Raw genomic sequence first — 26,227 nt, 5'->3', positions numbered from 1 at the left:
GTGAGCACATTACACCAATTCTTAAATCCTTATAATGGCTCCCAGTATGTCAGAGAATTAATTTCAAAATCCTACTGCTCACATATACTGTAAATCACTACATGGTTTAGGGCCAAAGTATATCACTGATATGCTTCCACTACATAAGCCTTCAAGATCACTAAGATCCTCTGACACCAATCTGTTAGTGATTCCCAGAGTAAATACAAATCATGGGAAAGCATCATTTAGTTACTATGCAACAAACAATAAACTTCCTGAAGATCTAAGACTTGCCCCAGCTCTGACCACGTTTAAAACAAGACTGAAACCTTTTTTTTCACCTTCGCCTTCTACTAAATTTTAGCTACATTGCCCTTTTAACCTTCAATTAAACAATTTTAATAAGATTTTAATCTCACTCTGCACTATAACTTTTAATTATTTTTATAATTACAATTTTATTTGCTGTTTTTTAATTGTCTTTTAATTCTTCCATTTTATTTCACTTTATTGTATGACATGTTACGTGAAGCACTTTGAGTCTGCCTTGTGTATGAAAAGCGCTATACAAATAAACTTGCCTTGCCTAAAATGTTCTTGACTAAGCCTGGACTGTATCATACTCCGCAGGTGAAGCAGTTCTTCCTAAATGAAATGAGATTATCTTCTCTATCTGTGTTTTAATGTGTTTACTGCCAAGTGCAGCAAGGTTGATACCCAGCATTTGGGTTTTGCCCAGTTTTAGTATGTTGGTCTTCCAGCTATATAGTCCAACCGCCGGAGAAGAAGACCTTTGTGTAGTCTTGACGCATAACTTGTATGGTGTAAATTTTGTCTCCTACGTAAAAGTATTTTGAATAAAATGTCGTGTTTAATCATTTTACAAGAGTAGACATTTTTGGTAGTAGTTTTATTATGCTAAATCATTTTATGTTTCGTTATGATGTCAACATAAGTATTTTATTCATGCAAATCACAAAAAATTTGATCCTTTCAACAAGTATCAAGTTACAAAGCAGGCCTGAATCACAAAAATAAAGCTTTGAAAATATGCACAAAGAAATATCTCAAACTATCAGGACTAACTTTAATCAAAATGTTTTCATTTAGTCATTTCAGGAGCACAAGTAGATACATTTAAAAAGTCCTTACCAAATTTGTCTGGCTATGTCTAACATTAAATACTGAATATTAGTTAAATATTATCACTTTATGTTAGACACAGCCAGACAAATTTGTTCTGCTTTCAAGGATTCCTTCTCTTTTTTTTTAACCCAACAGAGGCAACAGATCAAACCCACTTTAATCAAATTTACTCTATTAGTTTTGTGAAATCTTGTCCCCCCCATGCATACTTAGTTGATGAAAACAGAACGTCTATAAATTGCATGCCATACAAGTATCGAGTATAGCTAACAGTACTTGTTGAACCAATTTAGAACATTCTCCTTGTTTTCTGTGATCCATTTTATGTTGCTGACGGTTCTCTCAATGGACTGCTCCACTGCCAGTGTCCCAGAGCCAAAACCAATCCCATTGTTTTCTGCCTTAAACTGCTTCAGCTGTCACAAAAAATAACACAGGTGAGTTGTTTTTGAAGAGGATAAAGTTATCTGAGGTCAAGCAGCAGCAAATAACAATACAGAGTCACGCTGGTTTGTAATACAGACACATACACAGGACATCATTTTAGGTACTTGGGATTAATTTTTACAATTAATCATATTTTTTATCATAGTCAATCAGTTTCTAAACATGTGAGACTTGTTAGACTGTTAATCTGCACAACACATTAGCTGTGTCTTCCGTGTTGCTATATCAACATAAGATATTTCCCAACCCTGATTTCCAAAATCTTTATATTCAATTTAGCTGATAGAGTTGTCGTAATGAAAGCAATAGCATGCTAACCAGGTGTGTTTTGGAGTTGCAGATTAAGTTTGAATGTTTTTCTCTCACATGTGCAGGACAGGAAATGATCATAGTCAGTATGCACTGCTAACCCTTAGAAAACAAGTTAAAATACAGCAGCTACTACAAAATCATCTGATTTTAACAGTAACAAGAAACAACAAAGAATTTAATGCCCATCTGCTAACTGAGAGAGATCATATAGAATGAAATGCAGCACAGAAAAGATTGCTTCTTTTGACCTAATAATCTAAACCTCTCCCATCCTATTTCATCTCAAGCAAAATAAAAGATTACATTTTGCGCCATGGACTTGGTAACATGTAAAATATGTTTGATTCTTGTTGGAATTTGGGCCAAATGCATTTCAAAGAAACAATGTGGGGATAAAAAGGTAGAGGATATCTAACCTGTTGAAGCTCAAATTCAGTGGAAAAGCGCTTTGTGACTCCGTTGATGAGGTTGGAGAATGAGAAGGATCCACCACCATACCTGTGCGTCAAGACATGATAGAAAAATAACAGCTTTTACATTTGGCTAGAAGCATTTCTCCATGAAGATCTCATGATAAATGTAATCTTTGCTAAATGTACATATATATGACTTATATGTATGTATATGACTAAAATGCTGAAGGTTTCAAAGCGGCGGTCAAAAACTTGTGGATTGTACTCACTCTGCAAAAATGTATGACCATCGAGCCCTGACAAAGTCCCACGCCAGAGACTGTCCAACCACATTGTTAGCAATGTAAACAATGGTGGAGGTGGCATCCTGTTTTCTTATCAAGTCTGGTTCAAGAGTGTACTCCAGAAACCTGAAAGGGGTAAAACCAGAAAAGAAAGTATACATGTGTGTACTGGTCAGTAATTATCACATTGTACACTGAATGACAGCATTAACAAGCTGTCTCTGAGCAGACCTGTTAAGCAGCCAGGGTTGCTTCGTGCAGGCCAGGGCAGAGCGGAGTTTGTCAGCTTCAATGGCAATGGTGGCTTGAACAAACTGTGACCAAGCAAACTCCCACTCTTTAGCGCCACCTGCTGCGATAGCATTACAGTACACTGTGGAGCGAAGGTTCGGGGAGATCCTGAGGTAATGCAGTACAAGATGTTAGAGAAAGATGCTCTAAAAAACTATGTGAATATTAGAACACAATACACTCACTTGTTTTCTTTTGTGATCATCCACTGATTAAACCATTCCTTGGACAGATTTTGGCATTCCTCAAGGCCTGTCCTGCAAGCCAGGCTGATAGCATTCACTTGGTTATACCTGCAGGAAGAACAAACATGAAGGATGATGCACAGAGAAGGAGTAAGGCTGATTTAAAAACAGGGACCAAGAAAAAAGAAAATAATTGAAATACTTCCTGATACCCAAACCGTCAACGTTGAAATTGGGTTGAAATGATGTCTGAACGTCTAAGACTTTCAATGTGTAGATTGAAGTGGCCTAGTAGCTGCCAACATGTTCAAGGCATTATCAGCCTCTGCATTAGGGAATGTGTAAACTTTACCAGTGAGCACAAAACATAATTTTAATGTTGAGATATTGTTGGAATCGGGTTGAAATGAGGTCTCAACGTCTAAGACCTCATTTCAACTAGAGATGAGCCGGATACTCGGCTGAAACGAGTATCCGGTACGGATAAAGCACTTTTGCCGAGTACGAGTATTATACGAGCAATACGAGTCAATATCTGTGATCGGATTGAATAAAAGTCCTCATTGGGTAGCTGTCTGTGTCTGCGTTCTGTGATTGGCTGGTAGTCACAGCGCCCCTCCACTACACACATACCGTTTGTGTTGCTGTGTCCCGCTCGGCTCACTCACCAGGTTCGCGGGTCTTTCCCGATTAATTTAAACGATTTCTTCGCCTTTATTTTTTTTACTTCGGTTTGTTGTTCTTAACTAGTAGAGCTCAGGTAAACGTGGGGCTTGTTAAGACGTGGTGCTTAAGAATGCGACTCGCATTGCGTCTCTGCCTGTCGGAGTTTTTTTTTTCAGTCGGCTCTAACCAGTTTTTTTTTTTTACTTCACGCACTGACCTCTCTCTCTCTGTCTCTGTCTCTGTCTCTCTCTCTCTCATCAGTTTTTTTTACCGTCTGCTGGCTCTCTTCACGCACTCAGTGTCTGACGTTGACTAGTTGTGTTGAATAACTAAATATTAATATTAAAAATTAAGCCACACACACACTTCCCCTCTCTCTCATGATCATCAGTGATAAGAATTAAGAAGGAATGCTGTTTTAACCGCAGAAAGGCTTAACCCGACGGGGGTAAATCCTTCCTACTTCCGGGTTAGGCCCCGCCCATTTTCGGGTTAGGCCCCGCCCAGTCCGAGTACGGATACGGATACAGATAATTCATATGGTTCAACAGATACAGATACAGATAATGCTGTACTCGCTCATCTCTAATTTCAACGTCTTTTCAACTGGCCAAAAAGTGCGTGAAACATTGTGCTAGAAAAACGTAAATTTCATGATAATGTGTCATGTTGTAACATAAGGTTGAAAGAGAGACGATATTATTATTAAGATTTTCATAATAATGAATGAACTGGTCTACGCAAAGACGTGATTTCAACGCATTTAATATTTTTCTTAAAACGTCAAATATAGAACTACAGGCTGTGTGTCATTAACAATATGCTTTAAGGACATAATAATGCGGGTCGTTTCTAACATAAAGTTAAAAAAAGAAAATCAAAAATTTTAGAAACTAGCTTTTCTGAAGAAAGCCAAAAAAGACATGAAGGTGAAAATATAAGTTTTGAATCTGAAAATATAAAATCTGCAATCGAAAAATATAACACAATGAATATCAAAAAATAAATACTAGTGAAGAATAAAAAAATATATATTCAAAAAAATAATAAAACTGAGTAAAAACTATTCAACCCGAAAATATTTTTTGTCCACTTATTTTTATTTTGAATACAATGTTGTATTTTTCAATGTTCAACGACAAAACTTTAACTTTTTAAGTTCACTTTTTTTTTCAAATGAACAAAACTTGGATCTGGATTTGGATCTCCATAGATCAGCAGCCGGTTTGATGACACGTTGCGTCGGCTCGGTGCCCGCGTCTCTCAGTTAGACACCACTAACTAACTAGCGTTCAGTTCACGCTGTGGCAGAAGGGCGGCGGTGATGATGATGATGAGCGGAGCATCTCAGCGCTGATTGGCTTTCACAAGACAGCATCGCGCAAATTTTTCGCCCCGAGTTGAAATATTTCAACCGCGGCCCTTTTTTTTTAGGCCCTTTAGGTGGCGCTCACGGCCCAATTGTTAAGAATCACTGCCACGTGTCTGTATGTGCGTGCACACGGACCAGCGGACAGACAAACATTTCTGTCTCTACATGGTCGCGTTTACAACTCTCCTTTGCTTGGTATCGCTCACGGCGGAGCTCCGCCCCAATGCGTATAGAGACGTGCGCACTTCCACCAGCCAGTAGAGAGCGGAGAAAAGGATGTCGCATTTTCACGCTCCCACGGTGGTGACGATGGGACAAGTTGCTCTCCCTCTCCTGCTCCGAGTTCAAGTGCAGAAATGAACCGAGTGCTTAGTGGACAGTCACCATCGAAAGACAGGTTTTAAAAGTCTTAAAAGGTATGACTTCTGGAACTGTACTGTATTGTGTTTTTTCCCATACTCACTGATCCAGATGTCCAACAGGTATATTAGTCCAGTTTACAGTCATTTCCTTGTAGTACTCAAACAGAGGGGTGACCTGTTTCCTCAAATAATTCTACAAAAAACAAAACAGAGGTAATACAATTTTCAAAATTAAATGCAGATTAGAATGATAGAACTAATTAGTTTCTATTTTTGCTTTTTTTCTATGTTGCTGATATGTTTGGCGGTAAGGAAGCCCACCTGCATGGGACCATAAACCTCGTTGCGGTCAAACATAAGGTAGAAGAAGTCCAGGTTACTCAGGGCTGACTCCCAGGGCATATATTCTCTCTCATTGATCAGATATTTGGTGGTATCCAGGGCCAGTACCGTAGAGATGATCTTTGCTCTTTTGGGGTTACAAAATCAAAAATTACAAAAATTAATGAGTTATCAGATATCCAAATTTGGATGGTATTAAATGGTGTTGCAGCCTGGACCATCTTTAGTAAAGTATTTCTACTTTACTAGAGGTTGCAACATCTCAGTAATTCAGATGATTCTCTTTATAGATGAGACCGTCTATGTATTCCCATATATGAACATGACTTACCTGGCCAGGTTAAAGGCATCATCCACCAACTGAGCTCTGTTGATGACTGGAATAAGCTTGAAAAAAAGAGTGTTATCCCATTCACTATTACTAGAACTTAACTCGAGAATCCTGTTTAAAGTAAAGCACATCCCACATCAGTTAACCTTTAAATATACCTCATGGTCGGTACTTAGAACTTCAACCAGTCTGTTCCAGTTATCTAGGTCATAGTTGACTCTGTAGTAACCGACCACATTGAGGTTGGCCAGGACCCAGTCAGACCCTGATGCCTTCATCTCATTTATTTTTGCTAAAGAAGAAAAAGAGTTTGGAATTAGTCGTGGTTGTTTTTGGCAGTCAGGCACTTGAATTGATGGCGGAGTAATCAGCTCAGTATTTAATAGGCTAGTTCAAAAAGATCTGTGGCTTCTATTGAAACTACATCTTTTGCATTGTTTATTCTGTACACATGACATCCATTGTAGTCTGTCCATCCTAGCAGTGGGATCCCTCCACTGACGTTCTCTCTAAGGTTTCTCCCCGTTTTTCCCCTTGTAAGGGTTTCCATTTCAGTTTCATCAGTTTTTCCTGTGCCGAGGGTTTCTATACAGAGGATGTTGCATGTTTACAGACTGTAAAGCCCTCTGAGACAAATTTGTCTTTTGCGATTTTGTGCTATTCAAAATAAAATGTATTAATCGAAGAATGTCATGGAACATGTCACAAGCATGAAACTTGCGCTTGACTGCATTGTAATTCTTAGTTTTACAAAAAAGTGTAGTTACTGTCTTGAAAAAGGCATCTTTTCCAAAAGATAAAAGCCACGAATGGCCAAAAATGGCAGAATTTCAGAAATTAAAGCAAGCTAAGTTTAGAAAACGGTGAGAAAATGAACGTTTCTTCATAGAAGTCAAGGGTAAGTGTGTGTTTTATTGGCAGAGAAACTTGTAATTATGAAAATGCATAATTTACGACTCTCTGTAACCAAACCAGACAATCACGCCGTACACTGGCTCCGAGCGACAACAATATTGTCTTATAACAAAACACAAACTTATTACCTACTGCGGGAAGCCATTCTTAGATGGTGACTTGATAAAAAAGTCTTTATTTATTATTTAAGGTTTAATGTGTATCATCTTTAGATGTTCATCTTAACATACTGAACATCTTAAAAATATATTACACAGTATTTATGTGTTATAAGCCTTATTGTGACAAAGGACAGCCATACTCATAGGGTTCTGAAGGGCAGCAGAGCAGGAACAGCACCAAGTTGGGGAAAAGGCTTTTCAAGAGATATTCCAGGTGATTTTGAGGGCGCAAAAGAACTACAGTGTCTGTAAATCTTTTTAAGTGTGGCTAATCAGAATTTCTTGACGACAGCGCATGCAAACAACCAGTAAGAAAAGTTTGGTGTTAGTTGATTTCATTATACGGTTTGCATTGTATCATTTGCCCGACAATTTAGTCCGATATTTTGGCGCGAGGTGATTGCGGTTTACTTAGTGGCAACAATTATCACTGCCTGTTTTTTGTTCTTTCTCTATTTTAATGCGAAACCAGTTGAATAATAATAAATATATTGACGCCGAGCCTAAAGTTCCACAATTGTTTTGTTGAACGCTGCACAATGTAGGAAAAGTTATACATATGGATTTACAGTAAAGTACAGTAACTGCTGTTTTGCTAAGTCATCCTTGCTTGCTTGTTGTTATCTTCCTTCTGGTTGTATTTGTTCATATTAGGAATAAACACATTCTGATATGCAAAGTTACATTATTTAGAGGTTTATGATTTCATGTATATCGGTTTCAGAACGACACATGCCGTTTGACTGGTATCAATGAAACCTTCGAAGGAACATCTTGTCCTGAGAGCATTCTAATTGATGGCCACTAATAGACACTAAATGGCCCGGGAAGGACTGTATAATTTAACACCACCTCCTTATAAAATACCATTCACAAAACTACCAATCACAAAGCCATCTGCCCATCAGTAGCTTATATTTCAACAGTGTTACCACAACTACAGGAGAAATGTTGGTGGTTAAGTGTTTTGCCCAAGGAAACATGGACGTGCCGGACAGCAGAGCTGGGATTGAACTGAAAATCATCTGAATGAAGTTTGTCTGGCTAAAGATATTTTAGATCTCCGGTTTTTGCATTTACAGTTGTAAAATCTTCAGACATAAAGCATTGAGCGTAAGTTCGGTCAGGAAGATAAGACAATCCTTTTCATTTATTATGGGGATTATGCATTATCTTACCTCAGCATCACTACTAATTCCATTTCTCTATAGTTTCAAATATTAATTGTGCCTGTAGGAAGAGTTTAGTTTGTGCGCACAGCCAGTTACAAAGACCTGGAGGTTTACGTGACCATTGAACCTTTGTCACAACGTGCATATCTTTATTTTGAGTGATATTAAAATCATTAAAATATAGGGTGAGAGTGTTTCATTAGACACACAAGGTAAAGGTTAGTGTCTGAACATCCTACCTGATTTTTTCCTCAGCCATTGCGGTTCCTGAACGTCTCTAGTTTTCATCCACTTGATTGGAACAATCCATTCATAGCTGTAGGACAAACAATTGTTTTATTTTATATACATATATATTATTTTCAAAAACTGGACTACATGCCTTTCATCACAATGATAAAAAGAAAAATAATTAGGGATTACTGATAAAGTCTTTGTTGCTTCAATATTTGCAACGATACTTCTAATATATAACAACATTGAGGATAGTATAAATTAAGACATTATACTAGTTTGTTAGTATAAGCATGAGTAGCATCGAAGTATGGTGAATTGAGTTTTTCAATATTGTCGAGGTAAGACGTACAAAATAGAGATTTAATTTGTCAAGTAGGATTTTAACTCTGTAAGAAGCATTGCACATACTTGAAGGGAGATACAGCCGTAACGTTTGAGTCTGGATCTAAGAGAAAGTGTTCTTGGGACACGACCCCACTTGTGGTGTCAATTGTAACCACAGGAAAGCCCATCTGCAGCACCCATGTGTTCATGATATTTTTTACAGTGTCAGGAAGTTGAGTTCCACTTTCATCAACAGCCTGTGGAAGAAGAAATTATGAAGTAAATCAACAGCAGGTGGGTAGGAACCGGAGATCTTTTGGATTAACACATTAGCCCAATGTTCTGTATAATCAAGTCTTTAGAGATGAACATGCCATCTGCAGCTGATTCCATAGGTCTGTGTATACTGCATTTCCATAAGCAAATTTACCCAGGTAGGTCTGCGGGTTAGAGAGAAAAACGTGTTAATCGGGCATGTGGAGAGTGCTTTCCCTGAAAGCTTAGTTGCTCACACAGAACTTTAAATTCTTCATTCAGACAATAATCCTTGTGAGTTGGAATTACAATGACTGACACTTTAAATCACTCCACTTACATAACTGAAACGTTTCAACCATCATGGTCAGCTATCAATTCTAAGTTTCTAATAGAGCATTGATTGGTCAAGACCATTTATAATCAATTCACGGCCTGTATCTATAATCTCCAAATCCTCCGGAAACCAATTTATAGATTCATAGATTTACTGTGACAAAAGGAGAAGACACTATTTTTTGTATTTTTCAGGTAAATATCGGATTTATGTCTCAATGAAGTCAATACCATTAGTCCCGCTCTGAAGACATCTTCTGTTAGGAAGTCCGACAACATCCTCAGAACAGATGCTCCCTGAGAATGACCAAACACAATTTAAATCGTTATTAGAGATGATTAGATTAATACGATTCATCTATGGTTTTCTATGATAGAAATACATGCACAACCTGAATGGATTGTATACAGATCAGAGATGGCCAAAGTATGGTGCCGCTATTCAGTATTGAGTGTATAAAGTTACCTTGCTGTATGAGATAGCATCAAACAGTTCGCTGATCTGTGCAGGTTTCTGAATGTCCTCTTCTTTGGAGGAAAGGGGGTGAGAAGAGGCCAGAGCATCGATGGCAAACACCCTGTGGACGTCACTGAGCACGATGAGTTCTGTCTAATATAAGACATATCAGACATTAAGGCCAAAACTGCCCTGATCACTATCACCATTATTTAGGCCATGAGGTGGCAAGGAAAGTCTTACCAAATTCCAGTTGGGTTCAGCCTCGTGAGCTCCCAGATACTCAACATAGGAGGCAAAGCCTTCATTCAGCCACAGGTCATTCCACCACCTCAGGGTCACTAGATTACCAAACCACTAAAGGAACAGCGAAAGATAAAACAGTGAATCTTGTACCACGTTTTAAACAATACTAAATAATCATAAGCTCCTAGACCTGTAGTGTGAGAGTTATAGCTTGCGTAATCAAACCCTGTTAAATATATGTTTTGCAAGATTAAATAGACATTGTGATGTGTTACAGTTTCCACTGTTAAATCCAAACCATGTGAGCCAGTTCATGAGCAATGATGGTCGCAATCCTTTGCTTGTTGGAGTTAGAGGAGAACGCTTCATCGTAGAGGAGCGCTGTCTCTCTGTATGTGATCAGACCCCAGTTTTCCATGGCTCCAGCATTAAAGTCTGGTAGAGCTATTTGATCTGCATGGTGCAATATATTATTAGTGGTTGATTACAATTGGATTAACTGCTTATTAGTTGAGAACAGCATTAATGTTGTACCAATGTGTAAAAATGTAACAAAATAACAAAGTACTGAATAAGTTTACCTACAAAGATGGACAACAACAGTTTATAGCTGTCATGAACAACTGCACATTTAAATGATCAAGTTTGAGGTGTTTATAAGTGATACCGTATGTAATATGAAATCACCTCAGATCACTTTGCCAATTCCCTGGTAAAAATTAATTAAAATTGAAAGGTACGGTCACCCTTGTAATACACACATACTGTATGTCTTGCATTAATAACATAGTGTTCACAATGAGTGACATTGCTGGTACAGAAAAATAGGTTTTTGGGGTTGACCACAAAAAAACGATAAATTAATATGAAACTACTGACCACTGAACATTACCTCAAAACAATTGTATTAGGATTAGAAGTCAGTATAATGAATAACTTGGTAGGTCTATTGTGTGTAAATTAAGTTACATTAACTTACAAATTAAGAGTATCCTAGAAGCATATTTGATAATACATTTAACAAAGCCATAAGAAAAGAAGGATCTGAAATTAAAGAATTGCCTCAGACTGTCATGAGTGTTGGACTTACCAGATTTTGGCAGAGGGTAACTGGAATTGTAATACTTCTCAAAGAACTTAAGGATAAGTCCCGTTTTGTTAAGGGCATACCCTCCTTGACCAGCATCAATAGCAGGCTTCCTTGCGAAGATGCGAATCTAAAACAACATAATGCACAATAAAAGACAGTGTCATTATGAACTCATTGATTGCATAAGATAAATTAAACTATCACACTAAAGCCTCTGTCTACAAGGTCTTCAACTCCTGCCTACAAGAAATGTTCTGGTGCATTCTAGGAGAAGCTGGAATTATGGAATAAGCGTAGGTAAAGCAGCTGTTTGGAGTTGTCATAAAGTCATTAGTGCATGCTGTGGTATCTAAAAAGCTTACGCGTGTTGCAAAGCAATTCACCGCCAGATTACTAGGTGGAGTAATGCTTTTTTGTCGAAGACGACCTAGAGGATGGCATCTACGTGTGTGGAAGTTGTTTGTTTATTTATTTATTTATCAGAGACTTTTTTGCTCCGTGCATCGCCACTGCTGCTTTTCATCACATCACGGACATATTTGTCCTTTACTCCGGAAACTATGTAGATAGCAGACCAATAACAGCCTTGCGGGCTACGTGAGGCATGCGTAGCTTTTTACGCTAGTCTAGAAAAATTGGTCGACGGGGCACGCAAGGGGCACGCAAGAGGCCTTAATGCAGAAGCATAAACTAGGATTAACGAAGAATTATGCAACAAAAATCTCTTTTTAAATCTATAACTTGTCCTGGGAAAATTTGGCATGATTGTTGTGGTATTGTGCAGATCAAAGACAGCATATGATCATCTAGGGCAAATAAAAAGCAAAAGTCACTTACCAGAACTCCATCAATGGTATTATTGATGAAGTCAAAGTCACTGACAATGAACGCCAACAGGTAGGTGGACATTTTTTTTGTTGGCTCAAACGTTGTCAGTTGCACTTTGTGACCATCTATGGTGACGTTGCTTGATTCTGTTTAAATTGAACAGAACAACATTTTTTCACTTGAATCTTCAACTTTTCAATTAAATTCTTCCTTAAATTTTCCAAAAAATCCTGCCAAATTACTATTCCAGTGCAACTTACGTTTTACCTCGCCATTGGAAAGGGCTACAGTTCCGAGATCGTGGATCAATGTTATGTAGAAAACTGATTTCATAGCTGGCTCGTCAAAACAGGGGAAGGCCTTCCTGGCATCTGTTGGTTGCATCTGTGTAGTAGCAACAACCCTAGCAGGCAGTTAAAAACATGTAAAAGAAGCTAGCATAAATTCAGTCAAGAAAACAATAGTATTGTATGCTTGGTCTTGTAGTTTATATCTTTCACATCAATCTTCTTCGTTACGAATGTACGCAGGTTGGTACATATTTGTACATATTGCCTGAGGACTAAGCCGTGTCCCAGTTTTGGACACTCCCAAAGTTCCCCTTGGTCACTTACAACAACTTGATCCAGCAAACTATCAATGCATGCAATGGATCTAAAATTCTTTCCGGTTCTTCCTCACCAGCTTTTCTTGCGGCTGGTTCCTCGTGGAAGGTTTCTCACGCGCTTGGCATTCATTACAAGCTGCTCATTAATCTAGGCATTCATTAGTGATTTGCACCCAGACCATCTTCTCAACTAAATAAATAAAGTCAGACTGCTTCATCAGTCATTTTTGCGGTCCAAACTCTAATTTTACTTCAATTTCTTGGCTTTTTCCTATTCAAAAGGAAAACTATTACCCTAAACTCTTTAATATCTGCGGCGTCAGTTAGCCTACTTCTACTGCAAGGAAATCTATAAGGCATGTTTGAAGCAAGGATGGAGAAAAACACGAAGTAAGGACATACAAGCTAGAAAGAGTGTAGCTGACCCTTCTCACCCCGAACAAAACCTGCTTGTGCCCCTTCCATCTGGCAGGAGACTGCGGTCCATCAGGACCAAGACCTCCCCTAACACAATCAGTTTCTTCCCGTCGGCAGTCCTGCTCATCAACAGAGCCCGGGTCCCCCACTGACGGACACCCCTCTCCTCGGGTCACTCCTTTCACACTCCACATGTACATACACCCATCACTTGTCACACACTCACAACACAGTCTGTGGCAAATCAGGGGGAGGAACCAAGCACCGGAGGCGGAGCTCCAAGCGCCGAGTGGGGAAAGGTAATAAGGGGTATATATTATCCTGTGCAGGTCCTCCAGCCACTAAGACCGTGGCATTGATCACACCTGCGGGGCCATCAGGTAGGGAGGTAGAGGATATAGCGAGGGAGCAGAGCAGACACTGTGGAAGGGACGGAGACTGATGCAACAGGAGACCGAGGAGCCCCAGCAGCTGAGAAGAGGTAACAACCACGACTCACCTCTCTCCTCTGCTCTGCCCCTAACAGGACGAAGGAACCGGTGACACGGTGGAGAAGACTAGGGGACACTAACTATTTCTGTTGGAAGTCGGCCTAGAGAGCCGTTGTTTTGACCTTGTTATTAAAAGCACACTTTTTGCTTTGCAATTACTGCCCCTGAGCCTCTTGTTTTATACCGGAATCTGGCCTCCCTCCCCCCGGGCTGCCACAAGTTGTATAGAGTATGGTTATCTCTTCGGTGGTGCACTTTATATGTAACTTTTTATTTTTAGCTTATTTTATACCGTAGAGTCAAATTGTAAATTTAACATGCCATTTTGTTGTTGTCCATTGTCTTACTGTCTGATGTTAGGTACCAACCACCAAACATATTTTGGTAATAAATGTTTCCTGATTACTGATACATTGATGAAGTAAGGCCTAATTTGACTCCAGATACTTGACAGGTAATTCCTTTACAAGAGCGATGGAGTCTTACTTTATGACTTTTGTAATAAAGACAAATTACTATAATGATTATTGTTCATTGCTGGCTAGCAAATTTTTACCCGTAGGATATTTCAAAGTGCATCATCTGACACCAAATACATACTTTTTTACGCCATCCTCCATGTATTCGCTTCTATAGAATCCTCCAAGGTCATCCGCCAGCTCTCCCTGAAACTTTGTTTCCAGGTGGTACTTGTGGTCCTTAATCAGTTTACCATCCAGCTGTAGGACCAGATATTGTGTCACATTTTGGAGCCAGGAGTTCTTGATTGAGGGGGCTTTGACTTCACTATTGACTGATGTGAGCCGGGCCAAGTTGACATTATCCAATTTTGTGTAGTTCAGCTTATTGGAGTGGATAAGAATCAGGTCTGTCTCTTCAGTGCACTCAAACTCCACACTGGACTCACCTGAAACAACATGAAATAACTTTACTGTGATCAGCATTGTAAGAAACCCATCTCAAAATCTTGTTAGCCTTGTCCCTCATTACAAACAGAATCAGATTTATTGTATCTGTATGCATACTTTACATGGAATCTGACTCCGGTTTCACTGCGCTCTCAACGTACAGTACACACAAATACAAGGACAATATGAATTTATGAAATCAAAACAATAATTAAACAAGGGAAACAAAACTAAGCCTTACTTAGTAGGTATGTTAAGGTTGGGTATATTTACTTGAGTAGCTGTTTTGTGGTAACTGCTTTGTGTTTGGGTTTGGGTACACATATGCGCAGCGGAGGGCCGGAAACCCTCGAACAGTTACATTATTGAAGATAAAGTACAGCCTCAAGTACCTTATTGCTTTTTTATAACACGGGTAAATGAAATCCAGCGTTCTGATTGGTTGAGAGTGAGTCACGGGGGGTGCATTATTCAGCAATAATGTTGCTGTAAACAAAATCTGACCTCTAGTTGGGCAAGACTAATCAGATTGACTAATCAGATAGACTCAAGTACATATACGCAACCAAACATAATTGTGCAAGACTAATCAGATTGATACAATTTTAAATCAAATAGCAAAAGCTATTCAACAATATCCTAATATTTTGTACACCAAAATATTGTGTTGTGTTCCTCGCATAGTTTAAGCTCTGTCTGTAGGTAACTCTATATTTGTTGAGGGACCGGTGTATTGGTTAGCAAATGATAAATCAAAAGGAAGAAGAAAAGACTCAAAGCAAAGCAGATCTTATTTGCCACAGGGAGACACGATAGCCGTTAACTTCATCATGTCAGGTAGGTCATAAATGCAGTTAAAATAAAAAAATAAAAAAAATAAAAATAATGATGCATGCTAATCTAACCTCTGCCCAGACACCTTACTGTGCCTTGATTGGGTTTTCTGGGTTTCCTCGAGTCTTGGCTCTGTCTTCTTATTCTTACATCAAGGCTAGCCGATTTGGAAAAGATTGATTTGAAGAGATACTTACTACAGTCTTAACCTTGTACAGAGGCGGGGTCAGTTCGAAAAGAAAGAAACATTTCTTGCAAAGAAATTAAGTAGTTATGGGCTGCTCGATAATGGGACTACAAAATGCACACACCAGTCAGTTAACATGGTCACCATGTCTTCAACCACATAATGCACAGGCAATAGTTAAAACTCAGTCTTTATCGCCTTCCTTTTTCCTCTCAAAGGAATGTAATAGCTGTGTATTGAGTATATCACTGCTTGTGAAACAGGTGAATGCAAGTAATTTACGCTTACCAAGAAAGATGTAGAGTTTAGATGCTGGGTCTTCAGTCAGACGCGGCCACAGGGTGACATTGTAGTGTACCGGCACCAGGCTCTTGGGAAGTCGATACTTGTCCCAAGGTTCATTCGACGGCAGCGGTGTGACTGGGGGGCTGGATGTGGTTCCCCCATCTGGGGGAGGAGGATTATTATTTTTTGCCTTTTCCTGTGAGTAGACAACAGATAAAGCAATGATAGTAGCCAGGGCAGCTGAACATAGAATGATAGCCACTATCCCAACAGTTTTCCTGATAAAGAAGCCTTTCGCCATGTTGTCTGTTTGTAGTGGAGCCCCACACTCTCACAATTTATGTACGGGTGGAAAATGTAGCTTCTATATGTAGTCATTGGTAGCCTCTCCCCTTCCATTCACTCAAACCGGTGATACATTAACAGCGGGATTGTAAATTTCATTATCACCTGATCACAATACAAGTAGCTAAAATATTGTCATACTGAACACTTTACGTTTGGAAAAGAAAAGCCCAGAAGTGCAAGTGCATAAGCAACATTTGTCGTTAAAATGTATCATTTAATTTGCATGTCGTTTGACATTTTGGAAATACGGTTTGCCAAGAGTTAAATGGGGATATTATTACCACTTATGCCTGTCTGTAAAATTGAGTACTGTATGTAGCTGGCAGCTTGGCAACAAGACTGGAAATAGGTGAAAACGTCCCTGAGATGATGTTTTTCAATGGTTGACTGAGGGGAGTTAGCAATGGCTAAGTAGAACCCAAGTGTTGGCTTTCAATTATTATTATTTAAACATTATTTTAACTAAATAAATAGGTTATAATTTGGCAAAAAAAGGAAGCAACAGGAGGTTTGTTAAAGTTATCATCAGCTGCATAATTTTTGTTCAAAGATTGTCTTGCTCTTCATTTTTCTTAGTCATAATTATGTTGTTGTGCACTTCACCCTCTCCAAGTCGGTTATCTCAAGTTCCCTTCTTTAGTTAGACTTTAACGAAGAGGCAGTTTTCCATTTTTATGAATGTGACTCAGTTTTTTAGCCTCACAGGCCAAGTACCATCTTGTCCAATGATATTGGAGAGTAGGGAGACTTCTAAATAAGCAATATCTCCAACACCTCGATTGATAAATAGCACTACAAATATGTAGTAGAAAATATGTTAATTTTGATTGAACTGTCCTTTATATATATATATATATGTGATCAAGCAGACAGAACCCCATAACACTGATAGTGGCGATGGTGGCGCATGGAGTAGTATGATACGCTGGGAGCAGCAAAGTTGGTGGTTCAAATCCCGGCTGCCCCATGTCCAAGAGTCCTTGAGCTAGACACCCAACCCTTAATTGCTCCCCAGGCAAAAATGTAATGCATGGGTTATAATGCAATGTAAGTCGCTTTGGAAAAAGCTTCAGATCAATGACACCTTCACCTTGACAGCATTATAAAACCCTAAAGTAGATAGTACATGGGGTTTAGTGCTGTGACAGGGAGAAACACTGCAGGGTCAGCTGCCCTTCAATGTTCTTATCAGGCCTTGAGGAACAATAAAACATTTCAATGTGCAGCACTTCCTTAGAAGTGAGAACGATGTGGACATTTTCCATGTTCCATTTCAGGAGGAGAGTGAAGTCCAATGAAGAAATAGGAATTGTTGATTATTAACAGAAGATATATGACCATAAAATTCTTCAAAGTATTTGGTGGAATCTGCAGTTAGATTTGTAAAAGATGGGTATTTGCCCTGATCAGCATCCAGAAAAATACTGAAGGAAGAGAGACAATCTTATTTAAAAACACAGAAGCAAGATGATAGGCTAACAACGCCCTTCATTTGTTGTGCTATGGAAGAGAGCTGCTGATCTAAACAGCTGATATCTTGATTGACAGTGGCTGAACAATCATAGCAAGAAAATAAATGAGTGAGCATTCATGAGAAGTGAAAGGCAAAAGTATAATGAATAATGCGTTGGCATGGAAAAGAATAGTGGGACTGAATGAATTCACGCTAGAGCGTCATGGAGCAAAGAATGCACAAGGACAAATGTGAAAAGGTTTCCCTCCCACAACTCACACCATCATGTGAAACTTTCAAAACCCTGTGATGCATTGAAGATATTTTTCTTGGTAGGATCTTAATAATGCATGTTAATATCTCACAAGTTGTTAAGCGGTTTACAACAGGATCCAGTAAAGAAAAGACAGGCTACAAGAAGGTCTATAAAAACACCTGGGTGATTGTGATTCTCTCTGTGGCCTTGTTCTTTCTATCTGATAGCGTAATTAATGCATCACTGACTTTGTTGGGTCAAAGTCTGAATGAGAGACTAAACTAATTATGCAGGAGTTTGCTCAATTTTTTACCATGAGACGATGGGATTTTCAAGAATTGAACAAAGTGAAATGTGAAACTGATTACACATTGATTGAAAGTCAGGAAGTTGCCACTGTTAGAGTAGATTTTGATACACTTCAATTCAATTCATCGAACATATTTTAAGGATTTTCAGGAGTTACCTCCTAATGAGGTAATCACAAGAAACGTTCATTTTGTATATCTGAATCCTTTTAAATTGCACTTATTTATTTTGAATTTGTGCAAAAGCTGCTCCTCAAGACATAGTGTTTGTCATAGATCTGTTAAAGTTAGGGTATTTGAGTCTTTTTTCGACTTTGTGCATGAAAGCTGTTGAGTTTGTTTGAAATGGCTGAAGATTCTTAATTGTTAACTGTTAACTGTTAAGATAGCCACGTAGCGTTCACTGCTTTGTTTCTTTGTAGCACCGAGAACCGCAAACCAACCAGTTTCACCTTTGCGGCCAAATTACGTCACACTTGGCACCCAGTGGGTGGGGGGATGTCTTCAGTCTTCCCTTGTGGAGACTAAATAACTATCACCATGAAGAGTGATTTATTTATGCATGCAGGCCGTCAGATTACCTTCCTGTAAGGTGTGCTAGGATTTATTCAGCCAACAAGTTTCCTCTGCAACGTCCTTATTGTTTACTGATTTACTCCTCTTCACTTGGTCCATACACGGAGAAGGACGAGGTGATATATATATATACATACACCATTCTAATACTGTGTTTGACCCCCTTTTGCCTTTAGAACTGCCTTAATTCTACGTGGCATTGATTCCATCCAGGGCACGAAGCTCCCACTCCACCACATCCCAAAGATGCTCTATTGGATTGAGATCTGGTGACTGTGGGGGCCATTTTAGTACAGTTAACTCATTGTCATGTTCAAGAAACCATTTTGAAATGATTCGAGCTTTGTGACATGGTGTATTATCCTGCTGAAAGTAGCCATCAGAGGATGGGTACATGGTGGCCATAAAGAGATGGACATGGTCAGAAACAATGCTCAGGTAGGCCGTGGCATTTAAACAATGCCCAATTGGCACTAAGGGGCCTAAAGTGTGCCAAGAAAACATCCCTCACACCATTACAACACCAGCACCAGCCTGCACAGTGGTAACAAGGCATGATGGATCCATGTTCTCATTCTGTTTACGCCAAATTCTGACTACCATCTGAATGTCTCAACAGAAATCGAGACTCAGACCAGGCAACATTTTTCCAGTCTTCAACTGTCCAATTTTGGTGAGCTCTTGCAAATTGTAGTCTCTTTTCCCTATTTGTAGTGGAGATGAGTGGTACCCGGTGGGGTCTTCTGCTGTTGTAGCCCATCCGCCTCAAGGTTTTGCGTGTTGTGGCTTCACAAATGCTTTGCTTTGGGTGCGAGCGGTTGTCTTTGCGACGGCAACTTTTTAATTTTTATTTTCCAATGCAACGGCCCCCGACCCACTAAAAACGGGTCCGCGACCCACCAGTTGAGAACCACTGCACTACGCCATGGGCTCACTTGTGATTGCGCAATCAAAATTACACTAGAAGAGGTTGGATCGTCTCCTTTCCGTCAGGGCAGAGAATGCGACCTGTGGGGACTTTTTATTTGCAGTTATTTAGCTGTTCATTCTTAAATGTTATTGTTTGATTCTTAAAGATTAAAGGTTGATATAATATTAAGACTAAGACTTTTCATAGTCAATTACCGCAACCGTCTCTGCAATGGGAAGGTCGGCCCTACGGGGGAGACTTCCTGCTTGTTGATCCATTTCTGTAATCTGTATAAAATATATATAAAACCGTAAGAGCCTTAGTAAAATATTAGTGAACCTCTAAAGCACATGTGTCAAACTCAAATACGAAGCGTAGCCGCTAAACCGGAAGTTCGTAGATTTTCACAGTAAGAATGGGCGCAACCGTCTGCAATGACAGCGGTTACCAGGGTAACATGAGGAGAAAAGTTTTTAAACAGATTTAAATGAATTATCACTCCCTCCAGGAAATACACAAGACCACGAATCGTACTGATGTCCACGTTGGCATCCACCGTCAAACTAAAAACACATGTCGACCAGCTTTTAGAGAACATCATGAGAACGTATGGAACAGATATAACAAGACCTTAAACAAAACGTACCTCACTGGCTGCACACATCCAAGGGAGGGAATGAGAACACTTTAGTTCAGGAACTATTACTACTGTAAAAGCTACCTTAAAATGGTGATCCCCTTGCTGAGTTTTACCATAACTTAAGACTTCACATACTTGTTGGCTCTGTGACACTAAAACATGTCCCCCCGAAACTAACCACGTAAACATAGTTCCTACCCCACAAACAAAACAAATATTTGCACAAACCACACAACAAATAAACAAGTTCATCAAGATATAATACAAACGACACAAATTACATTCACCTCACCAAGGAAAGTAAACTGAATCCCTTTGTTCGTTAGATCAGCTGAATACGCAGTTAAAAAGAAGAAAAAACTTGAGTCAAAATATTGAAAAACCTGTGGCTATCCAACGCAGCCACGGGCTATACTGTGATTGCTCAATCAAAACGTGACCTAAAAAGGGGATTCACCCACATTGAATTGAGAATGCGATCTGTGGGGACTATATTTTGCAGCATTATTCAATAAACACAATTTCAGTCACATCAGGAGTCAAATTAAATAAGTTTGGGCAATGTACAAAGTGCAAAACCTGAATAGAGGTTACTTTCAACAGAACGTTACGTTACGTTAGAGCTGGCGAACTCTCGCGATAACAACATAAACTCACGCAAGACTACGAGCGCAACTGTGGCCCGTATGTGGCAGAATACGTGTATATAAATCCATATGTAATTATATTGAACTGTCTGTGTTATTTGTCTAGGTTAGATATGTCGAACTCATGACCCGCTGCCGTACGGCTGCCCCGTCCGCCAGCGGAGTGCCTACCGCCAGCGCCCCCGCGTCTCCCTCCCCCAGTCAGCTGTTGGTGTTCGTATGTGTCCAGCAGCCATATCTGGCCCTAACCTGAAATGAGTTTGACAACCCTGCTCTAAAGTGTACAAATTTAAGTCAATAACCTCACCAAAGAGAGTAAACTGAATCCCTTTGTTCTTTAGATCAGCCGGACACGCGTAAAAAAGAGAAGAAAAAAGATGCAATGTTTCTGTCGGGAATCGATCACAGGATCCCCAGGGGAAAAACTTGGAGCAATGCTTAGGGCTAGGGGCTCACTTGAAAATTTGGGATCAAAACATCCCTTATATAGGGTTCATGCCTCTCTGCAAAAAGATACAGGGAATATTCACACAAAAAAAAGTATAACTGACTTCCTGTTTGTTTTAGAGCATAGTCCTCTAGCGAGTCTCCCTGTAATACATTTGTTAAAAAATTAGCATACATAGGTCAAACAGGGTGCCGGCGCTGCTTCGTCGAAAACTTCCAGGGGGCGCTATGAGGGCAATTTTTCACTTTTGATCCAAAACTCCACATCAGGTCTGTAAAGGTCATCACGCAGGACACTCAGAGGTTTTCAAGAGTTTTGGAGTGTGCCGAGGCTCAGAAGATGTGCTTGAACTTTCATGCGAAGACGGTGTCGTCACGGGAACAAAGTTGGTCCAAAACTCCCGATATTCACTTTAACCTATCATCACAGTCTTACGTCTTATATTCCCAGATTTGAAGTGGATCAGATTAAAGGGCGAGGAGAGGGACATCTAACTGTAGAAATTTTCATTGACCTAAGCCAATAGGTGGCGCTATACTTTTTCGAAAACCACTGCATGGCATTACTTATAGGCATCATGAATAAACATTTCTAGCCAGAAATATCAATGTTCCTTGGAGTTATAACATTTTACATTTAGTCCAATATTGTCCAAACTGGACGCAAGATCACGCCCAGGTAGTTTTATGAAAACTCTTGATTTTAATACCTTTTGACCCCACGGTTGTCAGGATCAACTTGCCCGATTTTGAAATGGATCAGATTTAAACTCTCGCAGGAGTTCGTTCGTTTGTAAATGAAAAAAATGAAGAAAAGTGCAAAAAAACAATCACTATAGCGCCCCCTAATGTTCAAATATTCTGAGAAAATTTGGGGATGTTCTAAGACTCAATGTGAAGATGTCCTAATGATTGGTGAGAATTGAGGTTAGAAAAAGTCCATAACTTTAATGAAAAATGAGATATCAACATTCTTTCAATAATATTTGATTGGTGAAAATTCAAAATGGCGGAAAAAAACGGTAGGCGCATTTGCATACCATAATTGACTTTTTTGTAGAGCACAACCAAGAGCACCTGTGTGCAAAGGATCAAGTAAATCGGTAAAAGTAAGAAAAAATGTCCCCATAGGAATTGCTTATGGGGGCGCTAGAGAGCACTTTTTTTCATGCCCCAATGGCACGACCCGAAGAATATCTAAATTTTTCGCACTTCTGAAGCGCGTGCAAAAATGTAAACGTTTTTGAACATGATGAAGTCCCCAAAAGTGCAAAAGTGGCGAAATAATAATAATAATTCTTGCAATATCAATAGGGCTTTCGCCCGACTTTGTCGGCTCAGGCCCTAATAAGAAGAATTATTCGAAACACAATAGGGCTTTCGTCCGACTTTCAGTCGGCTCAGGCCCTAATCATTCTTGCAATAACAATAGGGCTTTCGCCCGAGTCCTAGAACATGCCCAAATATTTTCAGACATCTTACATCTTATCTTGTATATTTTTAATCTAATTTTACTTGATCTATACATATATTTTTATTACTTACATCACACAAACCATTAAGACAAATTACTCTCTGTGTGTAGCATATGCGTCAATAAGTGTCTCCTGATCCTGCATGAGGTGGATCCAGAAAGGTCTCTCTCGCTTGTTGATCGTTCATGTCAGGCTCTCTGTGGCCTTCATAACCCAGTAAGGCAGCTTCTGTGTGGGAATAACATTGCGCAGAAAACATAATCTTTTGTCTTTTCTTATTCTCTGATTTTATTTTCTCCCATTTGTTTGTTTTTGACGTCTTTTCAACGTCTTCACTTTTAAACCATTTTGCAACATCTTTTCAACGTTGGGCATAGACGTCTATTCAAGCTTCAAAAAATTCAACTAAAAAATGCTAACTGGGTTTGTTGACACAGTCTACTGGTAAAAACCTTCCCTCTGGTATCTCAACTCTGTCAACTTCCTTCGTTTGAGGCTTTTTGCATTTGTTAAACATCCTGTACTTTTGTTGAAAACATAATTAATTTCAAAAACATTTCTATGATTGTCAGACAATACTCCTCTAATTAATTTAGTTCAATGAAGTCCATACTAATGTTTTTGCGTAATTTAAACCAGTGATTCTCAACTGGTGGGTCGCGGACCCGTTTTTAATGGGTCGTGGGCCTCTGCATGGGAAAATAAAAATGGTGGTCCGTTCGACAGGGCAGGGGGAACGATTGCCCCATACGAAAGAGGGCGGAAAACTAGGAACTATTTCACCCTCCTGCGCTCCGCACTATGGAGGACTAGTATAGTATGGAGGACTAAAAGTGCCACAATGAAATAAATAAACACACTATTAAATAATTACTTAAATGTGTCATTAATTAAAATTAGAATTAAGTAAATAAAAGTAATTAAATGTGTCATTAATTAACTAAAATACCGATTCATTTTATGTAAAATGCATATATAACTATTTCACTATTTACATTTACATTTCATGAGCCTGCGTTGCAGGGCTTCATGAATTACTTAAAACTGTCAAACTGATCCATCAAAAGTTGGTAGGCGGAACCTAACGCCTGATTGGTTACCCTGTCCATCAAGTCAAGACAAATCAATTCCAGATACTGGATTGATGCAGAGCTACTGAACACATTCCAATACACTATTCACCTCTACGTTGGTTAGCCCCACTGTTGAGACGCCGTGCGAGGTGCAGGACAAAATGTCAAAAAGTTAAATAGTTAAATTAGATCGACTCGAAAATGTATTTGTATGTGGTATTATGATGTTTCGTACGTGACACGTTCATTGTTAATTGGGGGAGCTTAAAACTAGCTAGTTCGCTAATAGTGTTAGCTGGTTTGAGCATCCGAAGATAGAAGTAGAGGCTGTTTTAGCCCACTGGTGACCATTGAGTGGTGACGTTTTTCTGTGTTGCAGCGGAGGTAGCAAGGCTCTTTGCGCCATATAACATTGGAGCCAGAATGAATATGACGAGACGACCAGCACAAGTCCAATTTAGCCGAAGAAGCTACACACACACCGTCTGTTGTTTGGCTGACCACAATGCGGATAAAATTGCAAGCGTACTGTTTAAAGCTGAACTTCTTACTTCAGGACTTGGAGAGCAAAAAGTAACATTTTCAGGTCAGTGCGAAACTAGGCATTTAACAAAACTAAAAAATGTGTGTACTGTTGGTTGAAATTATTTGCATTTATTTCTATAGTGACTCGTAAACGTAATTGATTTTAATAGTTTGAATAATAGTTATCACAGGCTTATTTGCTTAATTTAAGGTGAGGTGAGTTATGATTTTGTTTTGTTTTCTCCAGGGAATGACCACGATCCCATGGTTATAACAAATAAACTGATGGAAGTGTTTCCGAAGCTCCAACAAGGGGGAGGCTTTGAATATCTAAAGCTTGTAGGATCGACTCGCAGTCGAAATCTTTCATTGCTTCAGTGTCCCAACACTGGATACACCCTTGCCTATCTGAAAGATCCATCAACGATGATTGGACAGGCTACCATCTACATACGTCCACTTCAACAGGATCTACCCTTAGATTGTGTACATAAATTTACAGAGACCTATTTTAATACATAATCAAAACAAAGATTACTGATGACTTTTAATCATTAATTAAAAGCCATTTGTTGTTGTTAGGAGAGCTCACGTCCGGCCTCTGGTCCAGTCATCCCCTGCATCACTTGTCAGAAGGAAGTTCCCTTTTCAGAGATGAAGCCGCACAGATTGAGCTGCGATGGGTATGTACTTCCTAAAGCAATGCAAGGGTAGCATATTCATTTTGTGTTGTGCACACAAATAAGCGAGTATGACCATCATTTCAATTGAGTTCACTTCAAGGACACCCATGCAGGAATCAGAAAGAGAACAAGAGGGAGGCCAAAGAGAAGAAAATGATAGTGAGACAGCCCTAGTCAGTGACAGTGTTCCAGTGAGGTCTGAAACATCAGCTGAGAGTGCAGTAGTACCAGCAGTGATTGTTAACGAGGAGTTGGATCACAAAGAAACAGACAGTGGTATGTGTCATCACAATAGTGTTGCTATAAGATTGTGTGTAACTGAAGTCAATAGAAAGATAACACTTGTAAGATATAATTGGATAAAATAATACAGTTACAGGCAATTAATAACATGCACCTGGGTTTTTCTATATTTCTAATATTTAGCCTTTCTTGAATGCCGTTTTTATGTCAACTCAGCATTGTGACAGATTTTTAAGCTGTTGGGTCTTGCGTTTTATCAGTGAAATAACATAATTTTCCCCCTGTTCTGTAGAGTGAGAGGGTGGGTATCTGTATATGCAGGTAACATGCCAACTCACAATATGTCTCTGGTATAGATAACTCTGTTGTTGTTTATTTAGAATGGAAGCTTATTAAAGAACCCACTCAAGCTGCCAAAGTTTTCAAAGAGAATCTGCTATGGAAACATGCAACTGGGAAACCACTTAGAATGAAGATGGATGAAAGGGAGTCTGAAGAGGACCGGGAACGGGAACTTCTCTTATTCTAAACAGCAGCAAGAATGGGCATGTCCACTTCATACTTCGTACTCTGGTTGGTAAGTAATATAAAGTTTATAATATAAATACATCAGTACAGTTTTTACCACTCAAGTAGCATATATGGAATTGTCCAATTGGAAAATGGGACAATTGAATGCACAAAATTCTATAATTGATAAAAAATATGTTATGTATTGTAGTGCCTTCCAATAAGGTCACTTCGTACGCCTCAGGGGTTT

The 26,227-nt window shown here is 39.2% G+C and overlaps 1 protein-coding gene and 1 long non-coding RNA gene across 2 annotated transcripts; one reads left to right on the top strand and one right to left on the bottom strand.

The window, feature by feature from the left end:
• Positions 1 to 877: 877 nt before the first annotated feature.
• On the bottom strand, positions 878 to 16,244 carry LOC119195795 (aminopeptidase N-like). Its single transcript, XM_037451057.2, has 21 exons — positions 15,887 to 16,244; positions 14,270 to 14,576; positions 12,415 to 12,557; positions 12,164 to 12,300; positions 11,327 to 11,453; positions 10,535 to 10,689; positions 10,234 to 10,347; positions 10,000 to 10,143; positions 9,765 to 9,830; positions 9,317 to 9,382; positions 9,027 to 9,199; positions 8,621 to 8,697; positions 6,292 to 6,425; positions 6,134 to 6,189; positions 5,782 to 5,929; positions 5,562 to 5,653; positions 3,061 to 3,168; positions 2,816 to 2,983; positions 2,570 to 2,710; positions 2,304 to 2,385; positions 878 to 1,544 (listed from the first exon to the last, which is right to left on the bottom strand). The coding sequence occupies exons 1-21, from the start codon at positions 16,182 to 16,184 to the stop codon at positions 1,395 to 1,397; spliced, it is 2,886 nt and encodes a 961-aa protein (XP_037306954.1). The 5' UTR covers positions 16,185 to 16,244; the 3' UTR covers positions 878 to 1,394.
• Positions 16,245 to 24,837: 8,593 nt separating this feature from the next.
• LOC119195799 (uncharacterized) lies at positions 24,838 to 26,095 on the top strand. The gene is made up of 3 exons (XR_005114245.2): positions 24,838 to 25,027; positions 25,124 to 25,224; positions 25,848 to 26,095. It is a non-coding gene; the product is annotated as an uncharacterized LOC119195799 (long non-coding RNA).
• Positions 26,096 to 26,227: the final 132 nt, after the last annotated feature.

Source organism: Pungitius pungitius, chromosome 6, assembly GCF_949316345.1.
Source record: "Pungitius pungitius chromosome 6, fPunPun2.1, whole genome shotgun sequence".
Lineage (NCBI taxonomy): Eukaryota > Metazoa > Chordata > Actinopteri > Perciformes > Gasterosteidae > Pungitius > Pungitius pungitius.
Note: the sequence above shows the minus strand (reverse complement) of the source record. Positions and strands in the feature narration are given on the sequence as shown.